General features: G+C 33.2%; 1 protein-coding gene across 2 annotated transcripts in view; it reads left to right on the top strand.

The window, feature by feature from the left end:
* The first annotated feature begins 2,391 nt into the window (after positions 1-2,391).
* The window catches only part of vps53 (VPS53 subunit of GARP complex), a 53,180-nt gene continuing 41,807 nt past the window's right edge, over positions 2,392-13,764 (top strand). Inside the window, 4 exon segments of one of the 2 annotated variants that reach the window (NM_001007458.2) lie at positions 2,392-2,538; positions 3,418-3,498; positions 4,298-4,347; positions 4,448-4,514. In NM_001007458.2, coding sequence (NP_001007459.2) covers positions 2,452-2,538; positions 3,418-3,498; positions 4,298-4,347; positions 4,448-4,514 — 285 coding nt within the window. In that variant the 5' untranslated portion in view covers positions 2,392-2,451. 2 annotated transcript variants of the gene reach the window in all.

The raw sequence follows: 13,764 nt of genomic DNA, 5'->3' as shown, positions 1-13,764 counted from the left end.
ATATACAATTACATAAGAGCTGATTGATTTATGGATTGTTTGGATAGGAGTATATTTGACAGAAACCAAGAATCATTTTTTGCATTATCTTAGTTTTTTTTGAGCATCGATAAAGATTCTTGAACATTTTTTTTATGTCTGTACTTATCAGTGTTCTGCGATATTGTAATTCTGTATGCTATATGAATCTGTCTGTGAGTCTAAAAACAAAGTTGATGAACCAGCTTAAAATCTGTTCAAAGATAGTAGGAAAGCCTCTTGAGAAATTATATGACCATTTGTATTACAAGAACCTCACAAGGCTGTCAAGAAACATCATTTTGAACCATGTGTTAAATCATGAATTTAAGTCTATTTAGAGTCTCAAGATTTAATAAAGTGAAAAAAAAGTAATTTGTACATCATTGTACATTAATTGAAGCTGAAGGCCTGTGTAAAATGAATGTATTTATTTATTTATTTATACATTTATCTATCTATTTATTTATTTATGTGTTTGTTTGTTTGTCTTTGTCTCTTAGAAAGGAGTTTTTATCATGCTGTTATGCAAGAAAAATTTCAGATCCAAGTCTGAAAATAAAGTTTTGTATTGTAGAAACACAGCTATTTGAATATCTGGAATCTTTATTTTTTTGTTAAGAAAAGCACCTTTAATGTTGAAGCAGTGGCGCAGTAGGTAGTGCTGTTGCCTCACAGCAAGAAGGTCGCTGGTTCGAGCCTCGGCTCAGTTGATGTTTCTGTGTGGAGTTTGCATGTTCTCGTGGGTTTCCTCTGGGTGCTCCGATTTCCCCCTACAGTCCAAAGATATGCGAAACAGGTGAGGGAAAGCTAAATTATCAGTAGTGTATGAGTGTGTGTGTGAATGAGTGTGTGGATGTTTCCCAGAGATGGGTTGCGGCTGGAAGGTAAAAACTTGCTGGATAAGTTGGCGGTTCATTCCGCTGTGGTGACCCCAGATTAATAAAGGGACTAAGTGAATGAATGAATTTTGTCCAAATGAAGTGCACATTAATAATTAAAATTATGTTTTAATATATTTACAGTAGGAAATGTACTTAATATCTTTACTCAATATTTCAATGATTTTTGGCATATAAGAAAAATCAATCAATGTATTATTAGCTATTGCCAAAATATCGATCATTTCAATGTGGTCATGTCATTGGCCCATGAACATTTTCTGCTTGTTTCAAACTATTTCATAACTGTAAGAAGAGGCAAGTCAATCATAATTTAATGTTAAAACCACTAGCATAAGATTATTTAACAATATGTGGCTCTTTTTTGGATTCTCAGAAGCTATAGAAATTAAAGATGTAAAACAGGAAATACATTGGGGCCATTGTTTTTGTTTACATCCCTCAAAACCATGAAACATAAGACCATGGTCAAATGTGCTGATGAATTAGGTTATACCGATCACACTGTTTGTGTTTTGATTAACTTAAAAGAACTGGCTGATAAGAGTGATCAGTACGTAAATGAAATGATTTTGTAATTTATAAGGCTCCACGACTTGACTTACACGTGAATCTGTGTTTTCAGCATAGATGTTGATGTTTGCTATACTCGATGTTAATGTACTTTAGCCATTCTCTGTCATCTATATTATCTCAGACAGTCTGACCTGATGAGATACTTGTATTATATTGTATTCTAGTCAGTTTGGATCCTCTTTTGAATGAATCTTTCCATATTGTTTTTATTTTTGTGCACCCTACGATTTTGAAACCTTGGAAGCCTCTAAACAAAGAAAGTATAAATTAAATGGCATTTACAGTAAATGGTGGCTCAATGGTTAGCACTGTCATCTCAAAGCAAGAAGGTCCCTGATGATTCTCGGCTGGGTCAGTTGGCATTTCTCTGTTTGCATGTTCTCCCCTTGTTGTGTGGGTTTCATACGGGGTGCTCCACAGTCCAAAGACTTGCGATATGGGTGAATTGAATAAACTAAATTGGCCATAGTGTATGAGTGCGTGTGTGAGTGCGAGTGTATAGGTGTTTCCCAGTACTGGGTTCGCTGTGAAAAACATATGCTGGATAAGTTGGTGGTTCATTCCACGGTAGCAACCCCTGAAGAATAAAGAGACTAAGCCGAAAGAAAATTAATGAATGAATGAATATGGATGCTAATTTCATTAACACAAAGTTATAAAGTATTATAAATGAAGACATAAATAAGGATGCAAAAGGGTGACCATTACAACATTAGACAAGCCAAGGTAATTTGTTACAATATTAAACTAACAATATAAAAATACCCAGATATAATGTTTGTTCTCACCTTTACAGTCTATATGGTTTTCACACAACATCACCCCCAAGAGTGGACGTGGTCGGTCTCCAGCGCGACAGATGGCGCTAACGAATCAAATTCTCCTGCGCGTCGACACCGGTAAAGAAGTATTCGCGTCAGCACAGGGAAATAAACCAGACTGTTTACTGTTCACAATGATGGAGGATGAAGAATTAGAATTTGTGGAAGATTTAGAGTCGATATTACACCTTACCCCAGAAGTGCAATTGGCGATTGAGCAGGTAACTCGGATTTGTTTTTCTTTGCGTATGTTTTGAGAGTGTCAGAGAGTAAACACAAGCTGTCAGTTGTCTTCAGAGATGCTAATAGCCAGTTTCCAATAAACGTCTCCATTTATGCTAACAAATTTGCTCATGTCTTGTTCACTTATCATTTTGTTTGTGTTCAGAACTGTTTCCAGAACAAACTTCAGTTTTAAAACGACAAATCAGCCAACGCAAATGTTTAATTTCTCGCGTGTTACTTGAGGGCGTAAATACTCTTAACGTTAAGTTACTGTAAATACAGGAGAAAACTGTTTTTGAATACAAATTATATTGTATTCTAATTATTGATGTGTTAGGAATCATATAGACTATGTTCTTTACAATGATAATATAAAATGCTATACTTTTGTAAGGAAATATTCTGTATATTATTTCATGGGCTTTCTTATAGTGTTGAAAATCTGTTAAATATACCATAAAACCTAAATATATGTGCACTACTACATTAATCTTTACAAATGCATGCTAAAACAGTAAGAAGTGTGGAACGCATTAGGTAATTAACTTATTTTTCTGTTAAAAAGATAGAGATTATAAGCAATGTTTATTAACCGATTTGTCAAAAAAGAAGAGATTATAAGCAATGTTTACTAATAATAGCAAAGAGCATTGTTTATTGAGCTCAATCAAGCCACAATCATTCCATTTTTAATGCTTAGCCAGTCCAACATGATATCTATGGTCTATGTTTGGTGACACCTCAACAGACTGCACTGTAAAAAAATATATCGACACCATTTTGTCCACAGAACATGTTTAACGTCCTTGATCAGCTGAGTCTGCTTTTATGTTTTTGTTCATGTTATTTGTTATTTGTATGATTTCTTTTTTTAGGTTTTTCCCAGTCAAGACCCATTAGATCGAGCGGATTTTAATGCTGTTGAATACATTAATACCTTGTTTCCAACAGAGCAGGTGAGTCTGAATCAGATTATTGATCCAAATGATGAATGTATACGTTTTATTATGATTTTTTTCTGCATTTAACAAGCTGCAAGCTTAAGTCATACATACCGGGATACATACACGTTTTGTGGTGATAAACTGATAATTAATATATCAAATGTTATCCCTGTTATTAGGTAACCCATGTTTAAGATCGGGACAAATCATTTAACGATAACATCTGTTTTTCTTGCATTGTTGCAGAGTATTATATCTCTTAAACTCATTTACTTCCAAATTTTCTCTTACATCTTTAACACAGAAACTCCATGCCTTCCTTAATATTATGTTGGTTAAATTAAGTTTTATATTTGGTGACAATAGTGACCAATTTGAAACAGCATGGTTAGAATTCCATTGAAATTCAATTGTTTTTAATTCTTAACAGTTGTTACGCCACAAGTAAACACAGAAATAATCACCTCTTACATCTAGATGTGTAAGAAGGAATAATGTAAACTTTAGTATGTAAATCTGGTTGTTTTAATTTTGTTTAGTTTTTTTTATAAAAAAGAAAAATTGCCCAAAGCCAACAAAAACACTTTTAGAGATTCCAGAAATAAGAAAACATACAAGGTCACAACAGTACTTGTTGGGATTAAATGGGGTAATGTTCATATACTTGGCCACTAGAGAGCACTACTGCCTGTGAAGATAAAGATAATAAGATGTTGATTGTAAAAAAAGAAACGTGTATAATCTGAACAATGTGATTTAAAAAAAAATCCATCTCTACTAGTTCATACTAATCTAATGAATCTCTTTTTAGTCCCTGGCAAATATAGATGAAGTGGTGAATAACATTCGACTTAAAATCAGGTAAGTTTTTAATAATTACACCTTGATGTGGTCAACATTTATGAATGTGGAATATTGTTTTTTTTTATTAATTGATATTATTTATAATTTTTCTAATCAGAAAGTTGGATGACAATATCAGAACAGTGGTGAGGGGACAGACGAATGTGGGGCAAGATGGCAGACAAGTGAGTTTTTAATTTCCATGAAACTTTCACAGCGCCTCTACACCTGTTCTGTTGTGAACCAATGATGCTACTATGAGTTACTTTGAATTCTTTAGGGTAGAAAAATAAAATATAAAGCTTTTTCCTTTCATAACTTGTTACTTGGAACATGTCAGGTTATAGAAGATCAGCATCAGATAAATGACATTAAATCAATGATTTGATTTAACATCCCAAGCCAGGAAGAAAAAAATACACAAAAGAAGTTTGCAGAGGAGTTTGCATGTTTCCTTTGGTGTATGGTGTATGGGTGTTTTCCAGTGATGAGTTGTTCAGCTGAAAGGGCATCCGCTGCGTAAAACATATGCTGGATAAGTTGGCGGTTCATTCCGCTGTGGTGACCCCTGATTAATAAAGGGACTAAGCCGAAAAGAAAATTAATCAATAAATGAAGTTTGCAGAATAAATTGTTTATAAAAAAACTCATGTGACTTTGCCTTTAAAGAACAAGTGATGGGTAGGTACATGTTGCAGGTAAAAAAAAAAGAGTGATGCAAATGCAGGTCTAAGCAGAAGCCAAACTATAAAGAAAACAAGATACTGTGCAGTGCCAAGTTGTGGTCTGAACCCAACATTAGGAAACAGTGGTTGAAATTAGGGATGGGCTGGTATAAAATTCTGACTATATGATAACTTTGAATAACAATATCATGGTTTTAGGGGATTGTGATTACTGCTCTAAAATATGTTTTTAAATTTCTGGGTAAAATACAAGAACTTATTTTCCCCTTTTGAACACAATATATTTCAATTTGAGAAACATTTAAAATATTTTGGAAATAATTTTGTGGAGCTGTCTTCATTTGTAAAAAAAAAAAAAAAAACGTAAAAAAAAATTTGTACACCTACTTTAGGAGCGGCTTGGCTTTTACAAACCACGGTATACCCTGAAAACGGTTATCATCCCATGCCTAGTTGAAATTTATTTCTTATGAAGTGCCGGACTGTCACTAGGAACTTGGTCTCTAGTTCAATTCATTTTAATGCATATTTGTTTACAGACAAGGCACAATTCAATTAAGATTTTCAGACGGTTTAAAAGTGAATGACTGCTGTTTCGACTATATTGCATCTGATAGTGATGCTGCACCACAAAACCTTTTTTTTTTTTTTTTTTTTTTTGCGTCGTCACTATTACTTTGTTACTACATATCATTTGATATGTACGCGGCATTTATGAGTTTTTAATCTAAATCACAGCAGTGTCCATCTATGAATTATGTTTGCTGTCAATCATACATGCAGATGGTTACGTGGAGACACATATCACCCTGCAGCTCAAGTCTTTGGTTGCTCACTGAAGCTAGTTAGTACCTGGTTGCTTTTGGAAGTGGTGTTATTGAGGCCAGCAGGGGGTGCTAACAGTCTTGTGTGGTTCCTAATGCCCCAGTATAGTGATCGGGACACTATACTGTAGGTGAAAACCGTTAAATCGAGGTCCTGACACTCTGTGGTCATTAAACATCCCATTGCACGTCTCGTAAAGAGTAGGGCTGTAACTGCAGTGTCCTTGCCAAGTTCTCTCCATCAGCCCTTACCCATCATGGCTACCTGATTATTTTTATCCCCTGCATCGGCTGTACCACTGTCTTGCATCTTCACCTGAAGCTGGTGTGTGGTGAGCGAACTGGCACTGTTGTCATATGTCTGCTGTCACATTATCCAGGTGGATGCCGTACACTGGTGGTGGTATGGATAGACCCCCTCTTGTAAAGTGCGTTGAATGTATGGCAACACACTATAAATACTCTATATTAATAACAAATGTACATTAGGTTATAAGGGTGGACAAAAATTGATAAAGTGTAAATGGTTAGCCAATCATAACACTGCACATTTACTTCAAGTAGTCTACAATCCCATTTATAAACAGTGTTTTGATGAGGGTCAAAACAGAACTAGACAATACCCTTTTACTTCTAAATGATATTTTAGTGTAAAAAATCTTGATAACATTAAAGTAAAAAAAAGGCAATATATAACCCTTAACACGCATGTAATGCTGATGGTGCATTATTTTTTAAAAGATTCATGTAATATTCAAATTTTTCTAATAGGGGTGGTCCATCATATTTAAAATTTTAGTTCAAGTGTAATGTAGCTGTATGAACATAAACAACATCTCTTAATGTAAGAATGTAAAAAAATACATCCATGTTAATGAGATCATAAATGCTTCATACAGCCTGCGCAGCACCGGGGCGTGGCCAGAGAAGCTGTAACATTATAACAGAGAAAGCTATGCAATGCCGTCCAAATGCTGCTATTTCTACAGAGCTTCTTCCTTTTCTGGATTGGGCTTCCAAAGGACATGACACAAAGAGAGAAGTGCTTACAGTTCAATGTTAATTATGTTCCAGAGAGTTGTAATACATATATAGCTAGCATTTGATTAAGGAGAACTTCCACAATCTCTCCCAGTTCAGTGCTGGATTCGGCTAATACCGACGAAGCTTTGGCTTGTAAGCCACAACCTTTTAGTGTTTTTATTTGTTAAAATTGATCTATTACATGCACAATTTCTAGCGTTAACAATATGTTCTAGTGAGGATGTAAACAACTGGAATTGCTGTTTGGCACTGCTAACAGTTTAGCTACAAATTCATATTTATCAGTCAAACCGCCGTAAACACCCACAATTTTCAGCAGCGCATGCAGAGTTTCTCTATGCAAACGTTTTCCATGCGTTATACATCTCAAATAACAAACTTGCAAAACCTATGTGAACGTTTTATATTACTTAAACATACTTATTCTAGTTATATGTGAAAGACACTTGTCAGATTTTGTTCTAGAGAGAATGAGGTGTGAGGGCGAGCCTTTCAGAGGAAATATGACAGTCATTTTCATGTTAGCTGAGTAACTTTATATAATTGAAGTAAGATATATAAAAAACATGATTTTCTACAAGTATGAGTCTACAGTGCTTTGCATCTTATAAACACAACCAAACCTTAAAATACACCGTGGATCACCCTTTTAAGTTAAATTAACAACTTGATGAAATGATAACAGTTGTGTGGAAGAAAGAATATTCTACTGGATTCTACAAACAAAAGTGGTACAGGTTTTAAAAAAACATGAAAATGTTTGCTCTCTTTAATCTAACCATTGTGGTGGTTAAAACTACTTATGGATGTTCTCCTGAGGTGAACTACTCTGTCTGCTTCATGACAGCTCTTGACAGCATATTTTCTGGTGCATCTCTTCCATCTCACGTCTCTGGAAGTCCCAGATGCTGTCTCTTCCTGGAAAGGAAGGCTCACTTTACCCTGAATTTCCCTATTCTCAGCAGCAATTCCATTCCCCGTTGTGGTTTAGTGTCCTGCTATTTCTTGGACCAGACTGGAAATGTTGATTCAACACAGATCCGTTCTTAATCAAAGCAGCAGGCTGAGGTGAAATGCGACCTCTTTATTGAGATGTAGTTCATAACAGAGACCTGCGACTGGGGTCAGCTGGCTCTGCATTACCCAGCATGCTCTGCTTTTGGAAATTGGTTGTGTCTGAAAGGATCGGTGTTAATGCAGGGCCACGAGTCTCACGGCCCGAGTTGTTTCCACAGAGCAGAGGAAAAATCATTTCAGCAGATGGAATGGCAGGGAAGTGTGGATTACACGTGTAGTTTGAGTCTGGGAGTGATGGTGGCGATGGGGGGAAAGGACTGGAAAGACACACTCAAGTTTTTTTTTATTTTTTGTTTAGTCTGTGCAGTATTTATCAGTGAGATGGAGACATCTGTGTCTGGAAAGGGATCCCAGGGGTCTGCTTGATGACATTTCTAGCTGTGTGGAGGAGGCGGACGGATGTGTTTGACTTTACTCTGTGTTTTCACATTCTCCCCTGTGGACCAAAAGAGGCTAAAGTTAGATTTGGGCTTTGGGAGTTTTATTTGTGACTGAGTCAGGGAAACTTTGAAGTTTGGGTGAAGCTGAGGGCCCAACGAATAGTGTCTGAAACAGATGTTCACCCTGTTTAAAGACCCAAACTCCTCTCTGGTGTTATTGGTGTTATTGTCTGGCTGCCGTGAATCAGTGTTGTTTTAGGATCTTTGAAATAATTTTATGTGTTTGAATGAGGTGTTCATTCATTTAAAATTTGGGTAAAGTTATAATAATTATATTGTTATTGTTGTTGTTTATTATTATTGTCATAATAATAATACTACTACTACTACTAATAATAATAATAATAATAATTATTATTATTATTATTGTTGTTGTTGTTGTTGTTGTTGTTTTATAAATATACTAATTGTTTTATTAGTGTTGGGCAAAAATAAGCAAAATAAAAATTAGTTTTGACTCAATGTAAGTGTGTGCGCTGTGTATATTTATTGCCTATATATAAATATACTCATGCATGCATATATTTGAGAAAACGTTTCTTTATTAAATTTAAAATATATTGGGATATAAAGCAAATTACTTATAAATTTAAATATTTATCTAACAAAATTGTTTTGTATTTTTTGGTTTCTATTTTTGTATGTGTATCACATATACATAATACACACACACACACACACACACACACACACACACACACACACACACACACACACACACACACACACATGTATATTATGCCAAAACAAACTTTAATTTTGAATGCAAGTAATCATGATTAAACTTTACCTAGTTTTTAGTTTTATTTCTTTCTTTCTTTCTTTCTTTCTTTCTTTCTTTCTTTCTTTCTTTCTTTCTTTCTTTCTTTCTTTCTTTCTTTCTTTCTTTCTTTCTTTCTTTCTTTCTTTCTTTCTTTCTTTCTTTCTTTCTTTCTTTTCTTTTATTTCTTTTTCTTTCATTCTTTCTTTCTTTCTTTTTCTGCCACAAACTGATTTTTTTTTTACTTCAGAAGACTTTAGTGTATCGCTGTTATTTATTTAGTTTTGTCTGTACATGTTTTTTAACTTTCAAAGTGTCTGTATAGCCATTGACTTGCTTATTATAAATCACCAAGGACCACAGACCATCTTTGCTTTAACGCACTGCACTAATAGAGAAAAGTGACACACAACTGATTATAAGAAAAAGAAATTGTGTGAACTATCCCTTTAACAATTATAACTTTGGAGTGGATTGCTGGAATAATTTGACATTCTTCTTATAACTTTGAGAAAATGTACTTTGCAGGACTTTTGTAAACAACATTTGGTGGTTCAGGACATTTATGGTGGGGAAAAACACTATTTGGAAATATCTTCTGATTTAGCAATTGACAGTTTAAAGAACAATAACTTAATCATGCATTCCTTCAAAACCATTTGATTTTTTTTAGCATAAATGGCTGTAAAGCAATGGATTTGAAATTATCAACATTGCCATGTTAGTTTGTAAGAAGCTGTAGGAGTATTTTTTTTTTTTACATTTGTTCTTTGATTAAGCACATAAGAAGATATTTGTAAGAATGTTTCATCTATTCTGGCTGTACAATGAAGATCAAACAACACTGAACTAAAAAACAGAACTGTCAAAACAATGTCATGTCACAAACATAAACTGCAGCACCAGTGACATGACTGAAAGCATGCATTCTGATCTGCTCGTCTGATGAATGAACAGCGCAATGGATTAAAAGAAAAAATAATGTTAAATTGTTTTTTATCTTTTTAAATTTAAATTTGGTATTTTATTGTCAACAATAATACACTGTTCATTCATTGGCTTGTGAGCAAAAAACCCAGTTTTCAGTCCTATTGCTGGCGTAGAGGACCTGTCAAATTTCTTTTCTTTTTGATGTTTTTCAATGTTGTTTTGCCTGTATAGGTTTTGTTTGACTTTAAAAGTACCAGTAGCCATTGTTTTGCTTATTATAAATCACCAAGGACCACAGACCATCTTTAGGGACTGAGCATCGCTTTCTCCTTGTTGTTCTTCTTCTTCTCAAGAATGAATCGCATTTTTGAGAGTCTAAACATGCTCGAAAACCCACAAAATTTTACACATGCCAGAAGTGGTGAAATATAGTTTTGTAAAGGTTTTGGAAGTGAGTGTGGCACAATGACTCGACAGCGCCACCTATGGACATTTGACGGATTGCCCTCCTAAGCTACAGTTCACGCAAACATACGAAAATTGGCACACAAATCAAACATGGCAAAACATACAAAGAAATACCTGCTGGCAACAGTAAGTTACATGTTTTACAGTGTAGCAAACTCCTCCTACAAATTTTATCAGATCAAATCTATGTTCCATAAGTTTAATCCAAAGGCCTTTGTGATGTTGAACTGCGAAGATGTACAGTTTTTGCTGAAGGGTGTGTCTGTGGTGGACTGACAAAGTTCAATGTATCACCATAGAGGAGGAAGTACTTATAACTCAGAAAACAATGTCTGATCTGCCTGAAAATGTACATGTTCAATGAGATTCCTCTCAGACATTGACATGCCAATATTGAGTCACAGTAATAGTGCCACCTGCTAACAGAAGAAAGTTTGACATAATACAGGGATTTTTCTCAGTTTTTTTAAATCTATCAGTTCAAATTATTATTGTCTATTGTTCTCGGTCATCCTAAGGCCACTGGGTGGTGGCGAGCCCGGGTGCAAGGTCCCTTTCATTGCTGCTTGCAGCTTTAATTCTTATATTGTGATTATACTTAAGTTATACTGTGATTCTTGTTTTTTTTCCCCATAATTTTATTGACTAAGCTAACCCTGAACTGGACATTGCTGATAAAAAAATCGTATAGTGAACAAAGACCTACATTTTCAGAAATTACTTTTGATTGTGTATTTGTCCTCCTGTAAGAATATCATAAAGGTTTGAACAACACGAGTGCAAATAAACGAGTAGCTTTATTTATAATGTTGACTAGTGTAACTATGCAGTCTTTTCTGCTGTTCTTTGCGGTTATCAGTGCATTTACAGTGTGAGGAAAGATCTATTCTCAACTGACAGCAAGCTATTTAAAAAAATATTTTCTGAATTTGAAAAGCAGTTGACAATGTGCGGAAACTTGTCAGATGTGTGATATTATTCATAAAGGAAAGTCAAATGTGGGTCAAAGCATTATTTGAGGACTCCCTTGCTTTGCCTTCCTCTTTGTCTCACGCAGGGCTTGTGCTAATATACATTATTTTCCTCCGTGCTGCAGAAACGTTCCATATAAAAAGTTTGCCATGTTGTTGTTCCCAGATGGAGCATTCAGATGAGAGGTTTACAGCTGTCAGGGAGCCAGTTGGGATCAGGATGTCTCATGTAGTTTTTGGCATCTGGAGTTGCTTATTAGAAATGCCGAGAAGGAGCCTCCCCAAGAATGTTGTATAAATATTTAATCTAAACACAGGATGGAAAGTTTACTACACGTGTGGTTTTCTATCGGTTGTTATAGACATATCCACGTCTGTCCCTTTAAAGTTGTATTAGTCATCCGGGACATTGTTGACATAGGCTTTTGACATTTTAAAAAGATAACATCACTTGTTTTATTGATTTTAATACCTTTGATTGCATTTTCTTGTTTAGTGTTTTTGGTATATTGAAATTTATATTACTGGTAAATTTTACTGGTAAATATTACTGGTAAAATTCTGTCAGTGTGATTTTGTTGATGTCATTATTTCAACAACTTAGAATTAGTTAACTTTTGCAGGTAACAATTTTATTGACTTATAATTGCAGTTTAGCTTCTATTAAAACGTACACAAAAATTGATAATCTAATAGAAAACAAGAGAAAAATTTAATTATGGAGCTATATTAGTCTCAAAAATACATTTACAAAATCTAATTCATATATCCACAACACGATTCAAAAATACACAAATACTATTTGTAAATTCAAAACTCGATTCAAAAGTACACAAATACAATTTGTGAATTTAAAACACAATTTATAAATACACAAATACAATTCGTAAATTCAAAAACCGATTCATAAATACAAATAGAATTCATAAATTCAAAACACGATTCAAAAATACACAAATACAATTCGTAAATTCAAAACACGATTCATAAATACAAATACAATTTATATATTTAAAATACAATTCAAAAACACACAAATACAATTTGTAAATTCAAAACACGATTTATAAATACACAAATACAATTCATAAAATCAAAACACGATTTATAAATACACAAATACAATTCATAAATTCAAAACATGATTCAAAAATACACAAATACAATTCGCAAATTTAAAACACGATTCATAAATACACATATATAATTCGTAAATTCAAAACATGATTAAAAAATACACAAATACAATTCGTAAATTCAAAACATGATTCAAAAATACACAAATACAACTCATAAATTCAAAACACGATTTATAAATACACAAATACAATTCGTAAATTCAAAACACGATTTATAAATACACAAAAACAATTAATAAATTTAAAACACAATTCAAAAATACACAAATACAATTCATTAATTCAAAACACGACTCATAAATGCACAAATACAATTTATATATTTAAAATACAATTCAAAAACATAAACCTATTTCGTAAATTCGAAACACGATTCAAAAATACACAAATCAAATTTGTAAATTTACAACATGATTTAAAAATACACAAATACAATTTGTAAATTCAAAACACGATTCATAAATACACAAATACAACTCATAAATTCAAAACACGATTTATAAATACACAAATACAATTCGTAAATTCAAAACACTATTCATAAATACACAAGCACAATTCACTAATTCAAAACACTATTCATAAATATACAAGTACAATTCGCTAATTCAAAACACGATTAATAAATACACAAATACAATTCGTAAATTCAAAACACGATGTATAAATACACAAATACAATTCGTAAATTCAAAACACTATTCATAAATACACAAGCACAATTCACTAATTCAAAACACTATTCATAAATATACAAGTACAATTCGCTAATTCAAAACACGATTAATAAATACACAAATACAATTCGTAAATTCGAAACACTATTTAAAAATACACAAATACAATTCGCTAATTCAAAACACGATTAATAAATACACAAAAACAATCCGTAAATTCAAAACACGATTTATAAATACACAAATACAATTCGCTAATTCAAAACACGATTCATAAATACACAAATACAATTTGTAAATTCACAACATTATTCAAAAATACACATACAATTCATAAATTCAAAACATGATTCAAAAATACACAAATCTAATTAATTTGGCAAAAATATTCTTGATTTTTACTTATTAATTTACAAATT

Source organism: Danio rerio, chromosome 15 (assembly GCF_049306965.1).
Source record: "Danio rerio strain Tuebingen ecotype United States chromosome 15, GRCz12tu, whole genome shotgun sequence".
NCBI classification, from domain to species: domain Eukaryota; kingdom Metazoa; phylum Chordata; class Actinopteri; order Cypriniformes; family Danionidae; genus Danio; species Danio rerio.
The sequence above is the reverse complement of the archived record's forward strand: the minus strand, read 5'-3'. Positions and strand labels throughout refer to the sequence as shown.